General features: G+C 41.9%; 1 protein-coding gene and 1 long non-coding RNA gene across 2 annotated transcripts; both read left to right on the top strand.

Moving 5' to 3' along the window:
• The first annotated feature begins 73 nt into the window (after positions 1-73).
• Positions 74-7,318, top strand: LOC120309951. Its single transcript, XR_005557231.1, has 2 exons — positions 74-211; positions 7,146-7,318. It is a non-coding gene; the product is annotated as an uncharacterized LOC120309951 (long non-coding RNA).
• A 3,230-nt stretch (positions 7,319-10,548) lies between these two features.
• Positions 10,549-13,066, top strand: TBCC (tubulin folding cofactor C). Its single transcript, XM_039347711.1, has one exon. The coding sequence runs from the start codon at positions 11,527-11,529 to the stop codon at positions 12,703-12,705; it is 1,179 nt and encodes a 392-aa protein (XP_039203645.1). The 5' UTR covers positions 10,549-11,526; the 3' UTR covers positions 12,706-13,066.
• Positions 13,067-25,184: the final 12,118 nt, after the last annotated feature.

The following is a 25,184-nucleotide window of genomic DNA, read 5'->3' as shown; positions in this document are numbered from 1 at the left end:
AGGCGAGGAGAGAGGCTCAGAGGCTGCGGGGACGCCGCTACCGCATTCACATACATTATTAGAAGCGGTGGTACTGAACTATCGTTCGCTGCGACTGCTGCTGCTGCGACAGCCTGCCTGCCTGCCTGCCTGCCTTTACGCTGGGCGAAGAAGGCACTTTCGAAAGATTGGGCTTGCTTTGAAAAAAGAAGCTGAGTTAGAGGCTTCAAAGGTATAACCGCTTGACCCTTCGCAAGGAAAGCAAAAACTTTACTTTTGGTTAATCGGGAAATGACTGAGGGTCCTTGTCTAATGGAACGTTGCAATTTACCAACCCCCTTTAGTCCATCGCTGCATTTTTTGAAAAAATAAGAAAAGCACTGCTTTAACTTAAATTCTTTCCTTTTCTTCCCTCCCTCAAATGACGTAAACAAAGGAAGTGGTTTGGAACTATTTAAACGGAACTGAATGTTAGAGGTTTTAAAAAATGAAAGCTGCCCATGCACAGTCCTACCAACTTTATTTGGTCCTGATTTCTTTTTCATTATTATTACTATTCCGTCAATATGCTGTCAAAGTTGCAAGTTGCAATACAGCAAATTTAAGTTTATAGTATAATGCATCTTTTTATATCCCTCAGATCCCCAAAATTGTATCTAGTTAATGCTATCCAAATACAAAGATAAATATAGAAATGAAAATATACTCATTCTTTTGATTTAAAGAGTTTTCTTCATTGTGTACTATAATATTTAAAACTACCATGGATTGATTCAATTTTAATGGACTTCATAAATGTTTCAGAATACTAAGAAAAATATATAAATTTAATATTCAATATTTCTTTTGGGCCAATTTAGAAACAAAGAAAGGCTGAAGTGCAAAGGGAATTTAGATTTGCAAAGGAAAGTTAACTGCAAAAAAGGAGCTCACTTGTCAGTAGGAAAAGAAAGGAAAGTAGCAGCTGTTCAGAGAGGTTGGCAGAATAATAAGAGGTGAAAGGGAAAGAGCAGAGCTTCTCAGATCCTACTTTGCTTCTGTCTTCAACCCCAAGAGGAATTGTGTTGAAATGGACCTATGTAAAACAGTGTGTACAAGTATGGAGCAGCAACTCAGAGTAAATGAATAAGATGTACCCAGCTACCATTAACATGTTTAAGACTCCAAAAAAGCTTAAAGGATTTGCAAAGTCGTTTCAAGACTTCTTTCTATGACCTCTGAAGATCATACAGAATGGGTGTAGTGAAGTAGACCTAATGTTTTCCTGTCTTCAAAAAAGGAGAAAATCAGGAGTTAAATAATTATAGGCAGGACAGTTTGATGTTGACACAAATCAAGGAACAAATTGATCATGGAGTGTTGACAGAGAATCCCTAACTTCAACAAAGCATTCAATGATATATTTCATGAAGTACCAAGATTCAGGAGGATCTTGTCAAACGAACATTGAACAAAAGCCATATGCCAAAAGGATCTTGATGGATCACAAACTGAGTAGTTTGGCCATCAGGAAAAAATTGCAAATAGTAAGAGCAGTTCACCAATGGAACAGACCATCCCAAGAGCTAGTAGACTTTGAAGTATTTAAAAAGAGGATATATGAGCATCTGTCAAAAATACTGTAGTGAATTCCTGCACTGGGGAGAAAGAACTGGATTAGATTATTTTCAATGTCCCTTCCAGCTTCTCCATTCTTTTGATTCTATAATTAAAAATATCTTACAAGTAATTTTAAGCACTTTTTAAATACTTTTTAGGTGTCTGTTGCTGTGTATGCCTAAAAGACAGAAATTTAATTTTTAAATACACTAAACTGTTAAACATAAAGGAAATGTATTTACAATCACATTTCTATTATTTTGTGAACAGAATATCCTGTTGGAACCATATTTTTAATTTTAAATTGGTCATTTCCTTCTATGGAATGTTTACTAACATAAGAAAAGCCCTGCCAATATTTTATTTTTATACTATCCCCTATTTTCTTTTTGTCTGCTATTCAGCAAAATGAACTTTCTTGAAGGGAAAATTGCTAATTTTACAACTATTGGGAAAACTTTAATTCCCCATCCTCAATACTGTTGCTTCCACTGTTTTTAGAAAAGCTATTCTTTTCTTCAAGTATATGTACACATGCAAACACAGGCATGTCTTAAGAGTGTGATGTCTGACTGCTGAAAGATAATTTAATAGAATAGAAGAATAGAAAAGAATAGAATAGAATAGAATAGAATAATAACTTTATTGTCACTTTAAATGTATACTAATCGACATATATTAAAATGAAATTTTGTTGCATACAGCTGTCAAAGGGTCACCACCTCCCATATACACTACATAAATATGAAATAAATAAATACAGAATTATGTATATACCCACATATATTATATGACAGAGAAACAACAGTCTAGTTCGGGTTATGTATATACATAGCGAGAAAAATGAATCTTGGGAGTTTACCAGACAGATGGCATAGGGAACAAAGCTATTAAAGAATCAGGTAGTCGTGCTAGAAATACTTTGAAATCTCCTCCCAGAGGGGAGCAACAGAAACAGACCGTAAAGTGGGTGTGTGAGGTCTCTAACAATGCTTTGAGATCTAAGCACGTAGCGCTTATAAGCAGCATCCTGAATACCAGGGAGCAAGCTTCCTATGATCTTCTCAGCTGTCCTTACTGTTCTCTGTAGGGACTTTCTATCTGAGGCACTGCTGCCACCAAACCAGACAGTGATGCACTTTGTAAAAATGCTCTCAATCGTGCCTCTGTAAAAAGTGGCCAGGACAGAAGGAGAAAGATGTGCTCTCCTTATCTGATGCAGGAAATGCAGATGCTGATTTTCACGCTTCACTAAGGATGCTGTGTTTAGAGACCAATTCAGATTGTTAGTTATTGAGAATAAAACTTGATCACCAGGAAAAGTTAAAACGTTAAAAGTTTTTATATAAAACAAAAGTTTTAAATACAAAACATTAAAAGTTTTAAAAATAGAGACCTAGCTTTCGTTGGCTGCTGCCAACTTCATCAGGGCGTACATAGATCAATGGGAGTGAACATTTATATGTAAGCTAATGCCTGCGCTTGCCTTCTGGACCGCGTAATGGGTCCAGGTCGGCCAATCGTAGCATTTGTTGTAATTGCTGCATAATTGAATGACTCATCCACTTGTATCACACGTCCCTCATCAGAGTGTAAACAAGCTTCCAACTCCCCACTCATCCATATCCGTGGTCTAGGAGGATCTTCGATCTTATTCCAACGAAAGCTAGGTCTCTATTTTTAAAACTTTTAATGTTTTGTATTTAAAACTTTTGTTTTATATAAAAACTTTTAACGTTTTAACTTTTCCTGGTGAACAAGTTTTATTCTCAATATGTATATACCCAGGAATCATGCTTCTATTTTTAGTATTCTTTTTAATATATCTATCTATCATCCCGTTGAGACTCTACAAAGAAGAGCAACAAACAGGATTAGAGGACTGGAGGCTAAAACATATAAGGAACTGGAATTGGGTATGTCTAGTTTAACGAAGAGAAGAAGACATGATAGTGTTCCAATATCTCAGGGGCTGCCACAAAGAAGAGGGAGTCAAGCTATTCTCCAAAGTGCCTGAAGGCAGGACAAGAAGCAATGGATGGAAACTAATCAAGGAGAGAAGCAACCTAGAACTAAGGAGAAACTTCCTGACAGTAAGAACAATTAATCGGTGGAACAACCTGTCTCCAGAAGCTGTGAATGCTCCAACACTGGAAGTTTTTAAAAAGAGACTGGATAGCCATTTGTCCGAAATGGTATAGGGTTCCTGCCGGAGCAGGGGGTTGGACTAGATGACCTCCAAGGTCTCTTCCAACTTTACTACTACTACTACTACTACTACTACTACTACTACTACTACTACTATTATTATTATTATTATTATTATTATTATATAAAGTAAACCTTGTTGAATTCAGTTATACTTTAAGAGAAGAATTTATGTCATTAGGTTGCATTGCATGTATAGGATTATAAGCCAAACTACAAAGAGTCAAGATATTTTAACATGTGAGTTAGGGATCAAGAATATTTTTATTATCTTAACTGGTAACAACTTAGAGCATGTTCTTCAGTCTTTGATTTTAGATTTAGTTTTATTTATTTTAGGTATAAACCATCATAACTAGGTTCCTAAATTAAGTGTACATTATAATATACAGAGCTTTCCTGAACTTTGTGTATTCTAAGATCGCTGTCATGTTTTCATTTGTTTTAGACAACTGATATATTTATTTCTGTCTCTGCTCTAATTTATTTGAAACTTCATCCACTAGTTCAGTCATAGAAATATGCAACTGTGGTCAGGCATCTGATAGTTGCTGACACGTTAACCTTTCACCTTCAAAACTCATAGGGCCTTTCAGATGTAATAGCAGAATGGTGAACAAGGTATCTGCTTTTGGTATGCACTTCAGTGTACCTTAAAGCACTTTATTAGCTGGCCTCTACTTTTGTTTCCCAAGAGTTCTCCTATGCAATTCAAAGGAAGAACTGAAGAAAACCAGATTACACCTTTAGTTGCACCAAGAACCAGCTGGTAATGGATAACATCTAATTTGTTAGTTAAATCCTAGACGTCATAGATGGAATTTTATTTTGGGCAAAGCAACAGTCAGAGTCATATTCTGTGAAGCTGCAGGGGAGGGAAAGGACTTGCTTATGGACATGCAAACAGAATGCCCAGGTAATCTCTCTCCAGTTTAAATAAATATGTGCTGAATCCCAAAATCTATTCAAAGAGGTAATAAGTAATTGCAATAGTTTAGCTGGACTGACTATATTGATTTTCAAATTCTGTGTTTTCAGTTTTGTTTTGTTTTGTTTTGTTTTTATTACCTTACCAAATTTACCTACATGCAAAATTTTATTATTAGTTTGATACCCCGTGTATGTCAGAATTGGTAGTGTTGTGTATTTCTGGCTTGTTTTCCTGGAACAGGACCAAAATGAGTCCTGGATAAAGCATTTAAGAACTCCTTACCCAGACAGCCTAGAGCAGGCATGTCAAACTGCCGAAACCGTGCCCACCCCATTGCCGGCAACGGGGAAAAAGTCCCGATACATCACGCGACATCATGTGACGTCACGAGTTTGACATGCTTGGCTAGAGGATAGCAGGAAGTTAAGCCTAATGGTGGCAACTTACTATAATTATTTCTGATTGGGAATTCTGGAAAAAAAACAGATCTTGCAAGCAGAATTTTAAAATATGGTCCTTTATATTTTAGAATAAAAACCTGCGTAATTATGTCATTCTTTTTCGGGCAGGGGGTTTACTTGTCTACATTCTCAATAGTTGCTTTTTCTCACATAGCTTTTTAACTTCATTCCCAGGTTCTCGGGTTTTCTTGTAAACAATGTGTATTGAAAAATATGGGTGAGAGACATTAGAAATTTCATTTCATTGTGATTGGGAATGATCTTACTCCATGACATGTGGTAACTTAAGTGCTAGGCACTGATTTTATTTTCTTTGCATTCTTCCATTGGTCAGCCGGAAGGAAAAAGGTGAAGCAGAGCACTGATTGGATTATGTTGTTCTTTACATTTCAAAATCAGTATAATGGCTGGTCACTTTTAAAGTGCTGTATGAGGTACTGGGAGGTAGGAAATCTATAGCACAGAAGTGTCCTACTAGGGAATAGCTAGTTTTTACTATCCTGAAAAGGTACTACAATCAGAGAACTGCATGTCATCTTCAACTGCTATTTTTTCCTGCTATTTCAAGAAATTTGTTCTGGGTGAAATCAGATTCTCTCTAACTCTTTTTCCTTGCCTTATACATTATGTCTAGAACTGAGGTTCTGAATTGGCAGCTAGCTATGAATTTAAGCCACTTACTTCGGTGAAAAATATCCAGGAAGATAAGGAAAGAAAAAATAAAGTTTCATTTCCCTCCATCTCTTTCAAGTCCTGCATATACAGATTCAACTATAAGCTGGCTAAAAATCTGAAATAAAAGTCTCCTAATTTGAGGGGCTGCCACAAAGAAGAGGAGGTCAACCTATTTTCCAAAGCATGAGAAGGCAAGACAAGAAACAATGGAAACTAATCAAGGAGAGAAGCAACCCAGAATTAAGGAAAAATTTCTTAACAGTGAGAACAATTAACCAGTGGAATGGCTTGCCTTCAGAAGTTGTGGGTGCTCCACCACTGGAGCCTTTTAAGAAGATACTGGACATCCATTTGTCTGGCCTAGTGTCAGTTGATGGGTTACCAAACCAATGGAATGTCAAACCATGGAGGTGTAATGTCATGGTGTAACTAGTGAAAAGTGAATATTGAAGAGGGGAAGAATTTGGCGTCTTCGGGTTCACCCACCTCTTTCCTACCTACCTCCCCTTTCCTTTGTTCCTTCTTGCTTTTGCTCTTTCCTCTGTTCTGCTCCTTCCTTCCTACCCTCTTCCCTTCTCCTCTGCCTTCTGTTTTCCTTTCATCCCTCCCTGCCTTTCCTTCCTTTCTCTTTCACATTCCCTCCCTCTTCCTTCCATTTGTTCCTTCTTTTCTCCTTTTGTCCTTCCTTCCCTTTCCAGCAGAGAGCTGCTGGTTGGTGGGGAAGGGAACAAGGGATTGCAGGAATGGAAGTTGTTTGGGAATGTTGAAAATGAGAATTATGTGAGTACAGCAGCATGGCAGTCGCAAGACCAAAGCAGCAACAGTCCAGCATTGGTAAAGCCGCCACAATTTTTCCAAATTTCATTTGGGTCCTAGCATTCTGTAAGTTAGCTTGATCTGAGGAACCTTGGCTGAAAAGGTTTTGCCTTGTGATGCACCATTTCCATCAGTTAAAGGGTACAGATAATTTTAATAGCAGATAGATTATTTATCAAGGTTCTGAGAAGTTTGTTCATTAAACAAATGCTTTCCTGTTTACTAGGAAAATCTAATAGAGGGGGTGGTGCGAAGATCCATACCAATGTGCATATGATCACTGGGCAATTTGTAGGTTAGTTTTTTATACAGATTGATAGTCCTAGGGGGCGCACGCACACGCACACGCACACATACACACAGAGAGACAAAGGATTGAATACCCAGGAAGATAAAGATGGAGGGAGCAGCTAAGTTCTCCAAGGTTGCCGTGAAGTTATGAATAAAGAATAATCAATTTTTTCCTGTACTTATAGGTGAGGCTGGATAGGAATGGAAAGAAGCCAGGAAGTCCATGAACTTGCCTTGAAACTGTCAAGCTGCCTTCGAAACGGTCCCTCATGAAATATGAGGATGGTATCCCTGACTTATTAACTTGCTTGTTTGTTTATATCCTGCCTTGATTTTTTAATAAACAACTCAAGGCAAACATATATATAATTCTTTCTTCCTCCTATTTTCCCTACAGCAACAGTCCTGTAAAGTGAGTCAGGCTGAGATAGTCACCCAGCTATATTTCATAGCTAAGGCAGGACTAGAATTCATGCTCTCCCAGTTTCTAGCCTGGTCCTTAACCACTAGACCAAATTGGCTCTCACTGCAGAAACACAACAAAGTTTAGGCATGGGGCAGTGCAATTTATGTTGATATATTGTTTCGCTATTGTTTTCGGAAGATGTGGACAGACCTGGTCATAGAATTGCCAAGAGCAGGACTCGAAGGATGCATATTTATGAGGTTATGAGGAAGTATCTTGTGGACAAATGTCATAATAGAGAAATTAATAAAGAAAGTCCAAGTTAAAAAAATAGGCAAAGGACTTCTCTGGAATACAAAGTACATTTATTTTAGAATAGAATGCAATTTTCATATATGCACTGAACAGTTTAGAAGAGAAATGGATTAAAAGAATGTATGCATTTGGAATTAATTTATTTCATTTACTATTATAAAATCTTACCTCATAAGCAGATGTTTGCTTCTTTCAAATTATCTGTTACGAGAAAATAAATACTGCTGTTAAGAAAATTTCTCAGGGAGTAACTTTTCACACAGTGAAAATAATGGTATGTAGGCCATTCTCTGCCTGCACCTTCAGCTAATCCTGGTTTAAAACTACTGTCTCTATTTTTTGCTCAGAGAAATATCAAAGAAACTTTGGAACCAAGGCCAGCACATCGACATCACAAATGAAGCAAACCCATTTTCACCAATATCTTATCAAAAGCATTCACAACATTACATAATTTGAAATCAAACTAACACATTTAATATTGTATAAAATTGTTCTAATAGTAATTATCAACTCAAGCCTTATTACGTCTCATTCGGATTACTGCAGGGTGCTGATGTATGTACATTACATTGGTGCTTTAGCCCTGCACTGTTTTCCTATTAGCTTCTGAATGTAAGTCAAAGTTCTGGATTTATAATTAAAGCCTACATGTTTTGACATCAGAGGACATACATTTCAGACTACTTGCTCTGCCTAGTTTCTACTCTCCCATCTTGAATACTTCGAGAGAACTTCCTTATGATTCCACACTTTTACAAAGTAAAAGTTGGAGGCTCATAGGCATATTTTCTGTGTAACTGTGCCAATACTTTGGAAAAGCCTCCCTCCCCTAATTATACTTGGTTTCTACAAACTGTTAAAAACAGTTATTTTGGACAGTCTTGGAGGGATAAATTATGACCATCAGCAGCAGGCTAAAGTTTCAGAAGGCAGAAAAGATATGAATAGCTGTTACCATTGCCATGATCTCATTTTTGCTTTTTTTAACCCAAAAGATCTACACTTTAATTTGGCAACTAATGTATAGCTGGATTCATGTAACTTACTAAGCCATACTTAACATATTGTCTAAATCCAGGTACTTTCAGCTGATTCAATAAGCCAGATAACAAGGGGGTAGATAAAAAGGCAAATGTGATTCAAATATGTAGTATGCAGTTGGCATCTGTCAGGAACATCTTCAACAGCTCATCTGAAGCAAAAGAGCAATTCCACATTATGTTTTGTGTGTATGTATTTTTCCAAACTAGCAACTGAAAATCATTCCTTTTTTTGGATCACTCAAACCGGGACATGTCAAACACAAGGCCCACAAAATGGTTTCATGTGGCCCGCGAAGCCATCCTGGAAACAATGAGGGAACAGCCCCCCCGCTGCCATGGCCCCGGCCCAAGCCGGCCGGAAGCCAATGTACAATTTTCTGGTGGCCATCTATGCTGAAATGCATTCAGTCTTAGCTCCACAAGGCCATCTGGAAACAGTGAGGAACTAGCCCCTGCCGTGTTGCCCTGCTCCCTGGGTGCATGCTGGGGAGGTATCACCCTTTGTGAGGAATGAAGAAATGCACCATTGCCTGGAAGTGGACAGCAAATAGCCCTCACCTACTTCACATATCTGGCTTGATGGGCTCTGGGGCAGGAGTTTCGGCAGGCAGCAGGATGCTCTCCTCACACCGCTGAGAGACTGAGCTGGGTGGCTTAAATCCAAAAAGAAATGTGAGACCGCCCAGCTCCCAGCCTGCTGATTTCAGCAGGCAGTGGGACGCTCTCCTCACAGCACCAAGAGCTGAGCCGGGTGGCGCAAATCTGATGAGAAGTGCAGTGTTGCCTAGCCCCCAGCCTGCCCAGTTTCAGCAGGCAGCAAGATGCAAAGCTGGCGAGCTTCGCACCGCCCGGCTCAACCTTTCAGCGCTGTGAGGAGAGCACCCCGCTGCCTGCCGAAACCAGTCAGGCTGGGGGCTGGGCAGCATCGCACTTCTTTTTGGATTTGCGCCGCCCGATTCAGCCTCTTGTGCTGAGGAAAGCGCCACGTTGCCTGCTGAAACCGGGCAGGCTGGGGGCTGGGCGGCATTGCACAGGTAATGTTGACTCTCACGCTGCTTATGGCATCCCCTCCCCCAGAGCCCACCAAGCCAGATATGTGAAGTAGGTGAGGGCCATGTGCTGGCCACTTCCAGGCGATGGTGCATTTCTTCATTCCTCACAAAGGTGACACCTCCCCAGCTGCATTTCTTGCCTGTTTTTCTCCCTCATCTCAAATATTTTCCCACCACTCTGTACTTAGGAAGGAAGGAAGGAAGGAAGGAAGGAAGGGGGAGGGTTTGAGCGAAGTCCTGCCTTAGTCCTGCTCTGCCGCCCTTTCACCATCCCCTTGCCCCCTCCTCCTGGCCTATCCTGGGGGTCTCCCATCCTATTGCTAAGGAAGCTTTGGATACAAAGCCGGGTATCCTCTCACAGAGAGGGAATGGGCCTCCCTCTAACTTTGCCCTCGTACCCATCATGAGCAACCTGGGTAAGAAGAGCAAGCACAGCAGCAACAGCCTTGAGGAGGTAAGTGCAGCTGGGTGCCCCCTTGGGAAGTGGGGCTGGGCTTGGTGCCGCGGGTGCTCAAGGGCCAGGCTGGGCATTTGACCTCTGCTGTCCAGCGTTCCCGGCACCACCATCCAACCCCCCCCCCTGCATGTCCTGAGAGGAACAGTGAGGCTCCTCCAGTGGATCATGCCTTGGCACTTGCCTTGGTCCCACCCCCTTCTGCCAGAGACCCTCAGATCTGTCCCACTCTTGCCCAGGCCCCCAGAGGCATCCTTGACGCGAACGATGTAAAGCTGGTCCACGCCCACCCAGTAGGCCACACCCACCCTGGCCACACACACACACCCCGAAGGCAACCGCAATGATGATGCAACCCTCAATGAAATTGAGTTTGACATCCCTGATTCAAACAGAATACTTAATAGTTAACATTTTCATTTAATTTCTATTTATGATATATCACATTTTCCCACCAGGGACTGAAGGTTATATAGAAAGGACTCATTTTTCCAATTTTAATAATAAGACTTTGAACCCACAATATGTGATCCTGTCTTTTACATGCAAGAGTTGGGTGACAATATCATTTCTATACCAAACATGCAGATTTTTCAAGGCTGGCAAAGCCAGTATGGAATGAATAATCAAAATTTTACATTAAAATAGATTTCTATAGTAGTTCAGAATTCTACAATGAGTGGCAGCAATTATCCAAGCTTTTCCAGACCAATTTTCACATATTGTTGATTGAACCCAACTGCATTCCAAGTCTGCATTTTTCTCCAATTCCAGAAGCCCAAGAATAACCTAGGATGAAAATGACATATATTTATCAAAAAGAAAAAAGGTGGAAAATTTATATTGCAAGAGTTAGTTATGAATGTGGTGAAAGCAAGGATTGCTTGTCAAGACAGAAAGGCCAGAAAGTATAGTAATAAATATTACACATAATTCTAGTTCCTTTTTCGGAAGCCCTGCCTTGAATTTTTTTGGCTTGGTATACTACCTTACTCCTTTTCTGCAACTCCTTTGCTTACCCAAAAAACGAAATCTGATAAGTATGTGATATACATGAACATTTAAACTACTGTTTCATAATTTATATCAGAAAATCGTTCTCTGCACGTCAATGGGAAGGCAGATTTGTTAGCTATTTGGACGAAAAGTGAGTTCAAAGTCACCGCGCTATTGTTCACCTAAAAGACGGTTGGTTGCTCTCACTGACGTTAATATTGCATCTTAAAGGAAAACGAGCCCCGCTTTACACATTTTTCTCGCCAGCCATTGAATGAAGAGCCCTTTAAAAACAAAATGGATAAGACACGCCCACGTCCGCCGGGCGGTCACTTCACAAATCTTAGGGACCAATCGGTCTTCGTCTTAGTACGAAGTGATCGAAGCCGCTGCAGAGAGAGAGAGAGAGAGAGGAAGAGAAAGATGGAGGCTTTTTCGCAGGGTGCGGCGCCGGTGGAGGGCGACCGGGTGCCGCTGGTTGCCGGCCTTTCCGCCCTGGTTCCCGACAGATTGCATCAGCGAGAAGCGGAACGACGAGAGGAGGCAGAGAGAAAGCGACGAGAACGCGACGCGCAGTCGGTTTTAGAAGAGCAGAGCGATTATTTCACCGCCTCCTTTGCCCGGGAGCGGGAGACCATCGAAGCGCTGCTGCGGTCGGAGCCGGCCCAGGGTGCCGAGGCGGCTGTCGAAGCCGTGTCTGAGGCGGCTCGGCGACTGCAGGATCTGCAGCGGCTGCTGACTGATTCAGTGCGCTTCTTGGCTCCATATGAGGTGCGGCAGGCCCAGGCGGCGCTGAACAAGCTACAGGGCGAGCTCTCCGACAGGCGCCTCCAGCTGAAGCCGAAGAAGCGGTTCGCCTTCACCAAAGCCCTCAAAAAGGACCCTGCCTCGGCTCCGTCCGAGTCTTCCGCTCAGCACCCGCCCCGGGAAAGCTCCGCGGAAGACCAGAAAGAAGCGGCAACCTCCGCTCCGGTGGATCCAGGTTGCGGCTTCAGCCGGGCCGAGGGACAGACCCTCGAGCTCGGGCCGACCGATCTGCTGCAGCAGGACGTGGTGCTGTCTCATCTTAGGCGCTGCCGGGTGCTGTTACGCGGCAACCCCAACACGCTGTTGGTGCGCAACTGCGACGATTGTACCATACTGTGCGGACCCGTATCGACCTCGGCGCGGGTGGATGGGTGTAGCGGTTGCGTCGTGGCTCTTGCCTGCCAGCAGCTCCGGACTCACCGCGCGACGGAGATGAACTTCTACGTACAAGTGACTAGCCGAGCGATGCTGGAGGACTGCTGCGCTGTGCGCTTCGCCCCCTATTCATGGGATTATGCAGGCATTGATGCTGACTTCAAGACTGCTGGGCTTGATAGAAGCAAGAACAACTGGGATCAGGTGGACGACTTTAATTGGCTGGCCAAGGATCAGGCCTCCCCGAATTGGTGTGTGATCCAGGAAAAGGAGCGGATCACGAATTGGAATTGAGTTACAGCCTGCATTTGTAGAGGATTTCAAAACAACGGTACTGAAAAAGAGGAGCGACTTTTCAAGGGACAGAATTAATGATGCATTAAATAGTCCTGAATGATGTTTGGAAACTTTAGGTTGCCAAAACACTTGTCCTGATAACCTTTAACTATTTACTTGCTGATTATGTGTCCTGTTGGTAATGTTTAGTATTGTGTATGCTGGAGTTCTTTCCATAGATCTGCAGTTGTAGCTGTAAGATTGTTTTTGTCCTCTTAGGAAGAAAACTTGTGGGGCTGAAGATTTTAACTTCTGTTAAAATGTTATCCAGTTAGTAATTTGCTCACCTAAATACTGATTAAAATTACTGTTATTTAAACATTGGCTATTTTTATCTCTGAAATGTGTTTAAAAAATGTGGGTTAAAAAAATAGTCTTCCCAAAGAGTGTTATGAGATAGGAATGGTCTGAAGATTTATTTTTTTTGTCAGCTCTATAAGAAATAATGTAGAGATGCATGGTTTCAGAAGTAATTTTAGCATCTTCCCTTGTTAAAATAGTTTAACTTATGCTGTGTATCTGAAGCAGATTCTTTCCGGGACTCATCTTCCTCTAATAGTACCAAGCCAGAGAATTCTATAAAATTAATTTGCAAATCATTCTGAAAGTTATTCAGAAACCATGTCAGCATTAATTCACTTTTACAAAATATCGTGCAGGTGGATGAGTTTGTAAAAGTGCTTAATTTCGGATCACAAACAGTATGTGCTTTTACTTTTGTGTGCCTGTAAGCATTTTGAAGATAGATGTCTAAAAGGACAGACCAAAAATATATATACGCCCTGGGACATAGTTATGCACTTTAAGTGGCAGAAAGCTTAGTAGGTGCTTAAGTGTCCTTCTAAAATTAATAAAATGCAAAAGGATAAAGTCAAGTTTGCCTAATACCTTTCTGCTGTTGTTGTTAATTGCGAAGTCGTGTCCGACCCATTGCGACCCCATGGACAATGTTCCTCCAGGTCTTCCTGTCCTCTACCATCTTCTGGAGTCCATTCAAGTTCACACCTACTGCTTCAGTGACTCCATCCAGCCATCTCATTCTCTGTCGTCCCCTTCTTCTATCGCCCTCAATCTTTCCCAGCATTAGGCCCTTCTCCAGTGAGTCCTCATTAGGTGGCCAAAGTATTTGAGTTTCAACTTCAGGATCTGACCTTCTAAAGAGCAGTCGGGGTTGATCTCTTCTAGGACTGACCGGTTTGAACGCCTTGCAGTCCAAGGGACTCGCAGGAGTCTTCTCCAGCACCATAGTTCAAAGGCCTCAATTCTTTTGCGCTCAGCCTTTCTTATGGTCCAACTTTCACAGCCATACATTGCAACTGGGAAAACCATGGCCTGGACTATACGCACTTTTGTTGGCAGGGTGATGTCTCTGCTTTTTAGTATGCTGTCTAGATTTGCCATAGCTTTCCTCCCCAGGAGCAAGCGTCTTTTAATTTCTTGGCTGCAGTCCCCATCTGAGGTGATCTTGGAGCCCAGAAAAATAAAATCTGTCACTACCTCCATTTCTTCCCCATCTATTTGCCAGGAATTGAGAGGGCCGGATGCCATGATTTTGGTTTTCTTAATGTTGAGTTTCAAGCCAACTTTTGCACTCTCTTTCTTCACCCGCATCAAGAGGCTCTTTAGTTCCTCTTCACTTTCTGCCATTAGAGTGGTATCATCTGCATATCTGAGGTTGTTGATATTTCTCCCAGCAATCTTAATTCCAACTTTTGATTTCATCTAGCCCTGCCTTTCTCATGATGTGCTCTGCATATAAATTAAATAGGCAGGGCGACAGTATACAGCCTTGCCGGACTCCTTTTCCAATTTTGAACCAATCAGTGGTCCCGTGTTCAGTTCTCACTGTTGCTTCTTGACCCGCATATAGGTTTCTCAAGAGACAAATGAGATGGTCTGGTACTCCCATCTCTTTAAGAACTTGCCACAATTTGTTGTGATCCACACAATCAAAGGCTTTTGCATAGTCAATGAAGCAGAAGTAGATGTTTTTCTGGAACTCCCTAGCTTTCTCCATGATCCAGCGTATGTTGGCAATTTGATCTCTAGTTCCTCTGCCTCTTCGAAATCCTGCCTGTACTTCTGGTAGTTCTCGATCCACATACTGCTGGAGTCTAGCTTGTAGGATTTTAAGCATAACTTTACTAGCATGTGAAATGAGTGCAATGGTGCGATAGTTTGAACATTCTTTGGCATTGCCTTTCTTTGGAATTGGAATGTAAACTGACCTTTTCCAATCCTGTGGCCACTGTTGAGTTTTCCAAATTTGCTGGCAAATTGAGTGTAGCACTTTTACTGCATCGTCTTTTAAGATTTTGAATAGCTCAGCTGGAATACTGTCACCTCCACTAGCTTTGTTGTTGCTCAGATTTTCTAAGGCCCATTTCACTTCACATTCTAGGATGTCTGGTTCGAGGTCAGTGACCATCTCATTGTGGTTATCTGGGATGTTAAGCTCATTCTTGTATAGTTCTTCTGTGTAGTTTTGCCATCTCTTCTTAATCTCTTCTGCCTCTGTTAGGTCTCTGCCATTTTGGTCCTTTATCATGCCCATCTTTGCATGAAACGTTCCCTTCATATCTCCAATTTTCTTGAAGAGATCTCTGGTCCTCCCTATTCTGTTGTTTTCTTCTATTTCTTTGCACTGTTCATTTAAGAAGGCATTCTTATCTCTTCTAGCTATTCTCTGGAATTCTGCATTCAATTGGGTGTATCTTTCTCTTTCTCCTTTGCCTTTCGCTTCCCTTCTTTCCTCAGCTATTTGCAAAGCTTCCTCAGACAGCCATTTTGCTTTCTTGCATTTCTTTTTCTTTGGGATGGTTTTAGTTGCTACCTCTTGTACAATGTTGCGAACTTCCATCCATAGTTCTTCAGGCACTCTGTCTATCAGATCTAATTCCTTAAATCTATTTGTCACCTCTACTGTATATTCATCAGGAATATGATTTAGTTCATACCTGAGTGGCCTAGTGCTTTTCCCTACTTTTTTCAATTTAAGCCTAAATTTTGCAACGAGAAGCTCATGATCTGAGCCACAGTCAGCTCCTGGTCTTGTTTTTACTGACTGTATAGAGCTTCTCCATCTTTGGCTGCAGAGCACATAGTCAATCTGATTTCTATGTTGACCGTCTGGTGATGTCCATGTGTAGAGCCGTCTCTTGGGTTGTTGGAAAAGAGTGTTTGTTATGACCATCGTATTCTCTTGACAAAATTCTATTAGCCTGTGCCCTGCTTCATTTTGTACTCCAAGGCCAAACTTGCCTGTTATTCCGGTTATCTTTTGGCTTCCTACCTTAGCATTCCAATCCCCCATGATGATAAGGACATCATTTTTTGGTGTTAATTCTATAAGGTGCTGTAGGGCTTCATAGAACCGGTCAATTTCATCCTCTTCAGCACCAGTGGTTGGGGCATAGATTTGGACTACTGTGATATTGAATGGTTTGCCTTGGATTCGAATTGAGATCATTCTGTCATTTTGGGGATTGTATCCCAGTATTGCTTTTCCTATTCTTTTATTGACTATGAAGGCTACTCCATTTCTTCTGAGGGATTCTTGCCCACAGTAGTATACCTGATGGTCATCTGAGTTAAATTCACCCATTCCTGTCCATTTTAGTTCGCTGATTCCTAAGATGTCGATGTTCAGTCTTGTCATCTCTTTTTTGACTACGTCTAGCTTGCCTTGATTCATGGATCTTACATTCCAGGTTCCTATGGAGAAAAAATCTTTGCAGCATCGGACTTTCCTTTCACCACCAGATATATCCACAGCTGAGCGTCCTTTCGGCTTTGGCCCAGTCGCTTCATTCTTTCTGGCGCTACTAGTACTAGCCCTCTGCTCTTCCCCAGTAGCATAATGGATACCTGAGGGGCTCATCTTCCAGCGTCATATCTTTTTGCCTTTTAGTACTGTCCATGGGGTTTTCATGGCAAAGATACTGGAGTGGTTTGCCATTTCCTTCTCCGGTGGATCACATTTTGTCAGAACTCTCTGCTATAACCTGTCCGTCTTGGGTGGCCCTGCACGGCATAGCTTATAGCTTCATTGAGTTACGCAAGCCCCTTCGCCACGACAAGGCAGTAATCCATAAAGGGGTCCTTTCTGCTACATTTTGAATAAAATATTTCTGCAATAAAATAATGTAAGATTTTATATAACATGTACATTTATAACTTAATGTACACTTCAGAAATATTTCACAATTTGAACATCTTAAGATATTTGTTTTATTTCCACTTTATTTTTTTACAATACCTTGATTGAAAATTTCTCAGTTATTTGGATTGTTATTTATTAACAATTTTGTTACTGCATCCATTATCGTTTCTTCTTAATATTTATACTAAAGTAAAACAAGATATATAGAAGCTTCAAAGTATTCTGAAGATAGAACTGTCCAAAGCTTCTGCAAGAAGTGCTAAACAATGTACAGGAGTTCTTATAAAACCCTTGGTTTTGAAATATTAAAGCAGCTGTATTGTTGGCAAGCTTTGTGGGGCTGCTTCAAGGATAGTTCTTGGCTATCTCAGTACTCATGAAAACAGTCACAAGAGTCTTAAGTACTAGTTTGACTCTTTGGAAAGAAGTGTTGAATATATTCCTTAATAGATTAAAATTCAGTTGCTCTACTGTAGAATATTAATTGTCTGCTTTTTTGTGTCTAGTAAAGAGGGTAACTGATAATGTTTTGAAGTTATACAGGTAGTCCTCAATTAGAACCACACTTGTGCCTGGAATTTTGATTGTAAATCATTGCTGTCTTTAAGAAAAGTGTCCCTGTGATTGCCTTGTTCAATGACCACAATCCAAGCTCTCCCCATTGCTGTCATTAAGTAACTGTGTGGGGGTGCTCAGGAGGTGCCCATCAGCATGTGGAAACCTGCCTAGAGCTGGGAAGCATTGCCCAGCCAGGCCACCAGCACATAGACCTTATCCCTGCCCTACCACACTCTGTTTCACTTATCTTTCCATCACCTCACTCCATCCTGCACATGGGTCACATTCTTGTGATGATTCAGAAGGCTTCTCCAAATTGCACAGTTTGGAGAAGGGGCCTTCAAAACCACCATGAGAATTATTGTGTTTGCTGTTGGAGTCATTGGGTTATCTGGCCTGTTAGGCTGAGTCACCAGCTGCAGTAGGCCAAGGTATGCGGAAGTCAGAAGAGAAAATAGATTGGCGTAAACAAGTTTGTGCCGTGCGGTGCAAGGGAATGTTGTTTTGGTGTTTGTTAGTGCCGTGTGCAACAGCTGTATAGTAGCGTGTGCAAAACAAAGCTAACATGTGTAATATGCTAATATGCTGTGTCATAACAAATGTGGTTGGTGTAAGGTGGTCACCAGGTGCTTATAAACCCGCCTTCTGATAACACAATAAAAGGGATGCTTCGTCTTTGTTCGAGGCTCCCATCCCGAGGAAACCACGTGTACGTGTCTGTTCTTCAACACCCATGGGAGACCGCTGGGCGCGAGAAAACCCACAAATGGTGACCCCGACGTGATTCAAATTTCTGAGCACGTCTCTGGGCACTGCAACTCAGGGCCGGTCGTCAGGATAGACGAAGCACCCTCCCAAAATATTACATCTCTTGGTATCCTCTTACTTACTCAGCGGAAGAGCTCACTGCAACTCAGGGCCGGTCGTCAGAGCTAGATGAAGCACCCTCCCAAAACCGTGAGTATGGGGACAGAATTCTCTAAGCCTCAGGTTGCGCACCTCTCAGAACTTAGAGAATTGACCAAGTCATCAATAATTGTTTGGAAAAACAATGGGAAAGATTTGCCGCTTCCCACTAAAAGGGATTTGATCCTCCTCTTAAAATATGTATATCAAAATTGCCCTGCATATCCCGAAGGAGGATCCCTAAAAATGTCTGTGTGGGTTAAATTAGGAAAGTATTTTCATGAATCCCCTCGTGCCCCTGCAAAAATTTTGTCTACATGGCGAATTGTAATTGAATGTCTCCAAATCCATGAAGATGCCATGAAAACAGAGAAGGGGAGGGTAGACCCCCCTCCTGCCTATAACTCTGAAAAGCCTGTAGACTCCCCGCCTGCCTATGACTCTGAAAAGCCCAATGAGTTAAAAAAGGGACAGAGTGCAGAAGAAAAATCCTCCTTGGCAGTTTATGACTCTGAAAAGCCCAATGAGTTAAAAAAGGGACAGAGTGCAAAAGAAAAATCCTCTTTGGCAGTTTATCAAGCCAATATGTCTTTTGAACCTTTCGCGCCAAAACAGGAAGGAGGAGAAGAACAAAGAAATCCCAACGTGCTACCTTCCCCTGCCAGCGCCATCTCCAGGGCACTGGCCGAAGCTTATGAAAAAGGGGAACTGCAACCTGAAGAATATCAATTTTGTGCGCCTGTTTTTATTGATCCCATCACAGGCAATCGCAGATATGAAACAATTCCTATAAAAAATATTAGGGAAATTAAACAGGCTGCATCAAGTTATGGGATTTCTAGCCATTATACCTTGGGTCTGATAAGTCACATGGCTACTAGTTTTTTTTTGTTGCCTGAAGATTGGAAAGGGCTATTCAATATGATTTTAACATCTTCTCAATATGTGGTTTGGGAATCAGAATGGAAGAAGGAATGTCAAAAGATCGTTTCAGCTTGGCCTGGCCGTAATGCACCCACTGTAGACCAGTTAACTGGAAGTGGAAATTACACTTACCTGGGGAATCAACAAGCAATGAACCCTTTCTTCTACTCCCATTCAGCCTTAGCTGCTAAAGCTGCCTTAACTAGGGTTGATGATCCACAAAGGGGAACAAAAGGCTCTTTTGTAAAGATTTTTCAAGGGCCTAATCAGTCTTATGGGGAATTTGTGGATCAGTTACAAAAGGCCATTTCTAGGGAAATCACAAATTACATAGCCTGCGAAGAATTGTTGAAGAAACTTGCTTTTGAAAATGCCAATGAGGACTGCAAACGAATCCTGCAGCCCTTAATGAGCAAACCTGATGCAGGATTGGCAGAATATATTCAAGCCTGTAGAATTGTGGGGACCAATGCATTTAACATGGAAACTTTGGCTATGGCCTTACAAAAAGCAGGAAGTAATGGGCAAACTGAGGGTAAAGCTGGTAACTGTTTTAATTGTGGGAAGCCTGGTCATTTTAAAAATCAGTGCCGGGCCCCAAGGGGGGGTGCTAATAAAAGCAGGGGAGTAGGAGCCAGACCTAAAACTGTTTGCCCGCATTGTAAAAAGGGGTTTCACTGGGCAAACCAGTGTCGCTCCAACCCTATGCCCGCTGATTCCCAGGAACCGGGAAACTAGAGCTGGGGCATTCAGCTAGCCCCGCCTCAAAGGCTGAACCTTATCATTTTGTCCTGGTGGCCTCTGAGACAATAACCACAGGTTTATCTGGGCTGTCATATTTTTTTGCCAATCCAGCCGTCTGTCCCTTTTCCCCCTGATTGTGACACCCCTCTGTTAGTGTTTCCTCACCGTGACTTCATTATGCAGGGAGTAACGGCTATGCCATTTTTGAAAGACCCAGCTGATTTTACATCAGTCGCCTTGGCATTTACCCCTAACACTCCCATGACTGTGCTTGAGGGAACAGTAGTGGCAACTGCCGTCCCTGTGCCCCAACAACCACAAGTTTTGGCCATTGAGCAAGAAATTCAAAAGTTCCGCCCCTCTATGGCCTTTCAAATCAATGGACGCTCCTTTTTTGGTATTCTAGATACCGGAGCTGATGTATCGGTCATAAGAGAGGAGGAGTGGCCCTCTGAGTGGCAGACCGACAGCGCACCGTCGGTTCGGGGAGTGGGAGGAGTCCAACACGCACGTGTGAGCAAACACTGGCTTTCTGTGACCTCAGAAGAAACATCAGTAACTGCCCACATTAAACCTGTCATTCTTCCACTTCATACTAACCTGTGGGGTCGGGATTTGATGAGTCAGTTCAATGCAAAATTAATTTTGGATTAAGATGTCTCAATTAATAAAGTTAAACCTCCTGACTGACACCCCAGTTTGGGTGGATCAGTGGCCTTTAACCAAAGAAAAATTAGCCGCTCTGGTGCAATTGGTAGATCAACAATTAGAATTAAAACACATTGAACCCTCATTGAGTCCTTATAACACTCCAGTGTTTGTCATAAAGAAAAAATCTGGAAAATGGAGAATTTTAAGTGATCTTAGAAATATCAATAAGATCATTCGCCCCATGGGAGCGCTCCAATGCGGTTTACCTAATCCTAATTTGATACCAAAAGACTATGACCTTATGGTTATAGATTTAAAAGATGCATTTTTCTCTATTCCACTACACCCAGAGGACAAACACTTATTTGCTTTTACTGTGCCTGAAATGAATAACTCCAAGCCCACAGCCAGATATCAATGGACTGTCTTGCCTCAAGGAATGCTAAACAGTCCTACAATATGTCAATATGTTGTCAATCAGGTTTTAAGACCATATCGGGACAAGTTTCCTCATTTTAAAATTTACCATTATATGGATGATATCTTAGTGGCAGCTCCAGGGCCCTCAGGTACAGTCTCAGCAACCTTGCCTGTTCTAACCTCCATTTTTCAAACAAATGGGTTTTTTATTTCACCTGAAAAAATTCAGCTTAAACACCCCTTTCTGTACTTGGGCCACAAGCTTTTGGCCTCACACGCTGAGCCTCAGCTGTCTAAGTTGTGTCTTCCACCATGCCCAACCTTAGTCCAACTTCAACAATATTTAGGATCAATTAATTGGGCCCGTCCCTATATGGGACTAACCACCTCTCAATTGGCTCCATTGTTCTCTGCTCTCACGCAGGGAAAAAATCCAGGAGATAAAATCATGTTAACTCAAGAACAACTTAAAACTTGTGACATCATTCAACATGCATTGTCAAAAGTATGGGTCGATCGTGTTCAGCCCAACATACCTTTTTCTATGCTAATTTTTAACACCGTTGACCTTCCTACAGCAGCTTTGGCTCAGATCGTGTCTAATAAAAAAATAATGATTGTAGAATGGATCCACTTATCTCACACCCCAAAGAACACCATTTCACAGAAACATACGCTCTTTGCTCAGCTTATAACAAAATCTCGCTTTAGGGCAAAGGCTTTAGGGGGTGTTGAACCGTCTTTTTATATATCCCTTGTTCGCTAACGGCTTGGGAAAGTTTGTTGGCCAATTATGAATCTTTGCAGCAAGCACTTGCTGATTGGCCAGGAGAAGTGTCTTGTCATCCACCATCAGATCCTCGCATTTTTTTATTAAAAACAGTCCCATTTAAATGGCAATCTCCTTATGTTTCTTTCCCTTTAAAAGAAGCAATAACGGTGTTTGCAGACGGCAGCAAGACTCATGGAGCCTGTGCTTGGAAAGAGGAGGGTAAGTGGTGTACAAAAATCACCCCCCCACAGACGTCAGCTCAGCGCTCTGAGTTAGTGGCAGCCACAATGGCATTTTTTCATTTTAAAGATCAACCCTTTAATTTGATCCTGGACAGTTTATATGTTACCCAAATTGTCAAAACCATTTTTGATTCTTATTTAGCACCAAATGTCTCAATGGATCTGTTAACATTATTTTTGGACTTGCAACATCTCATAAATGATCGGAAACATCCATTTTTTGTTGCTCATATTCGTAGCCATCAGCCTTTTCCAGGTCCACTCCAAGAAGGCAATGATGTTGCCGATGCTGCCGCCTCACAAACACCTCTTAATATGCCACTCACTTTTTTAACCCCTTGGGAAAGTCACTCCTATTTCCATCAGAATAAGAAAGCATTAATCAAACAATTTAATCTTTCAGCTGCTGAAGCTACTGCCATCATTCAGCAATGTCCAACCTGTAGCAAGCAAGCACACTCAATACCACTTGGAGTAAATCCTCGTGGCTTGGAGAGCTGTCAAATTTGGCAAATGGATATTACTCAATATCCTCCCTTTGCCCCTTAGAAACATCTTCATGTTTCTATTGATACATATTCTGGCTTTATTATGGCTTCCCCCCAGAGGGGTGAGACCACTAAACATGTTATCAATCACTGTATTCGGTCATTTGCACTGTTAGGACGCCCCAAAGAACTTAAATCAGACAACGGACCTGCTTATATTAGCTCTGCTTTTGCAGAGTTCTGTACAAAATGGTCCATTGTTCATAAATTTGGCATTCCATATAATAGCCAAGGTCAAGCCTTGGTTGAGCGAGCAAATCAAACATTAAAAACAGCTCTCAATCGATATTTAAATGAAAAGGGGAAAATCGCCCCTGGCCTCCCAGCAGTGCAAAACATTCTTAACTTGTGCCTTTATACACTGAACTTTTTAAATCTGACGGGCGATCCACCATCAACAGCTGCCTCTCGTCATTTTTCAACAGTCCCTCCCCCTACTTCAAGACCTCCAGTCTACTATCGACAGCTTCCAGACCCCACGTGGAAAGGTCCTGCAGAGCTTATCACCTGGGGGAGAGGCTACGCTGCAGTAGATGATCATGGCAAAATCATTTGGACTCCAGCTCGCTGTGTTCGCCCTTATTTGGTTCAATCTCCACCATCCTAACCAGACATCAGATGACCATGGACCCTGGGCCCACAACTCTTTTATGAAAGATGTGCAGAATATTTCTCGCCTTTTGAACAAGACTGAGTGTTGGATGTGCATGCATATTCCAACCCTGGAGGAGGGGGGACTTTTTATGCATGCGGTGCCTTTTAATACAACTGGTTGGAAACAATTTCCCTGGTCTAGAGGAACTCTTTCCAATGCTATGGTGAATTATACGGTATATACAATAGGAAGCAGAATCCAGGAAAAAGCAGCGTTTTGTTGGGAATATAAGAACACTGCTAAAAACTCTGTTTTAGTAGGCAGATACCCATATTGTAACATCACATTTCAACTTTCAAACAACATGACTAGACCACATCCCTTTAAGAAAACTCCTCTTTTTGAACCCCTCGATGACTTTTCTGATTATATGTGTACCTATCAAATAACTGGATGCTCGCTATCAACAGGATGTCACCCCGGCAACACAGACACGATGTCCACACTCTTCCTTTGCAGTATTGTAAGAGCCATGGCTCGCCAAACTGTGCAAAGCTCCAACACAACTACAAATATATTAAGTAATGTATGGATGCTTTGTGGCCGGCGGGCATATCAACGTATACCTCCACGGTGGTCCGGCCGTTGTACATTGGGCTTTCTTGCTCCCTCAGTTTTTGTTTCAGATCAGCCACCTTCAGGCCGTTTGCGCAATCGAAGAGATCTAGAAAATGGCCTGGGAGGACCTGGCAGTACAGGAACACAAGTTGCACGATCTATATTTCCATCTATGGGGGTAGCCATGAATTACAGAGACATCTATGCATTAAATAACTGGACTATGCACATGTTCAACGCTACCATTCAGACTACCAAATTGTTAAACAAAGAAGTGGCAGAAATACGAGAGATTGTTCTGCAAAACCGTTACGCTTTAGACATTATCCTTGCCTCGAAAGGAGGAGTATGTGCCTTAATCCATTCTCATTGTTGTGTTTATATCTCTGATTACAAAGCCAATATCACAGGTACCATTGAGCATATGGAAGACATGGTTCGTCATGATCCATTACAATCTGACGGATCTGGCGCAATAAACATTTGGGATGCCCTATGGTCTTGGCTACCTGACGGAACCTGGCTGCGATCATTGGTTTCTGGTATTATAATTATTGTAGTTATTTTAGTTTTGATATGTTGTTGTATTCAATGTTTGCCTTCTTTGTTTATGATGTTTAAAAATTTTCCCTCAGGAACTGTCACCCACCAACAGGTCAATTTAGTAACTACACCTATCACTGCAGTTCAGTTACCCTTGCTAACCAAACCGGCCTTCACTTTGCCAAGCGACACTGAGGATGACTTCCTATAAAGCGCAACCTCCTTATTTTTTAAATAAAACAGAAAAGTAGGAGATGTTGGAGTCATTGGGTTATCTGGCCTGTTAGGCTGAGTCACCAGCTGCAGTAGGCCAAGGTATGCGGAAGTCAGAAGAGAAAATAGATTGGCGTAAACAAGTTTGTGCCGTGCGGTGCAAGGGAATGTTGTTTTGGTGTTTGTTAGTGCCGTGTGCAACAGCTGTATAGTAGCGTGTGCAAAACAAAGTTAGCACGTGTAATATGCTAATATGCTGTGTCATAACAAATGTGGTTGGTGTAAGGTGGTCACCAGGTGCTTATAAACCCGCCTTCTGATAACACAATAAAAGGGATGCTTCGTCTTTGTTCGAGGCTCCCATCCCGAGGAAACCACGTGTACGTGTCTGTTCTTCAACACCCATGGGAGACCGCTGGGCGCGAGAAAACCCACAGTTTGCTACCATTTTCTGCTTCAGAAAATGCAAATCCAGCATCCTGAAAGGCTCTGAACCTCGATATTTCAGGATGCTGAGATTTGGAGCCTTTAGCATTTTCTC

This window comes from Crotalus tigris, unplaced genomic scaffold, assembly GCF_016545835.1.
Source record: "Crotalus tigris isolate CLP2741 ecotype Arizona unplaced genomic scaffold, ASM1654583v1 scf7180000018097.2503214, whole genome shotgun sequence".
NCBI lineage: Eukaryota > Metazoa > Chordata > Lepidosauria > Squamata > Viperidae > Crotalus > Crotalus tigris.
The sequence above is the reverse complement of the archived record's forward strand: the minus strand, read 5'-3'. Positions and strand labels throughout refer to the sequence as shown.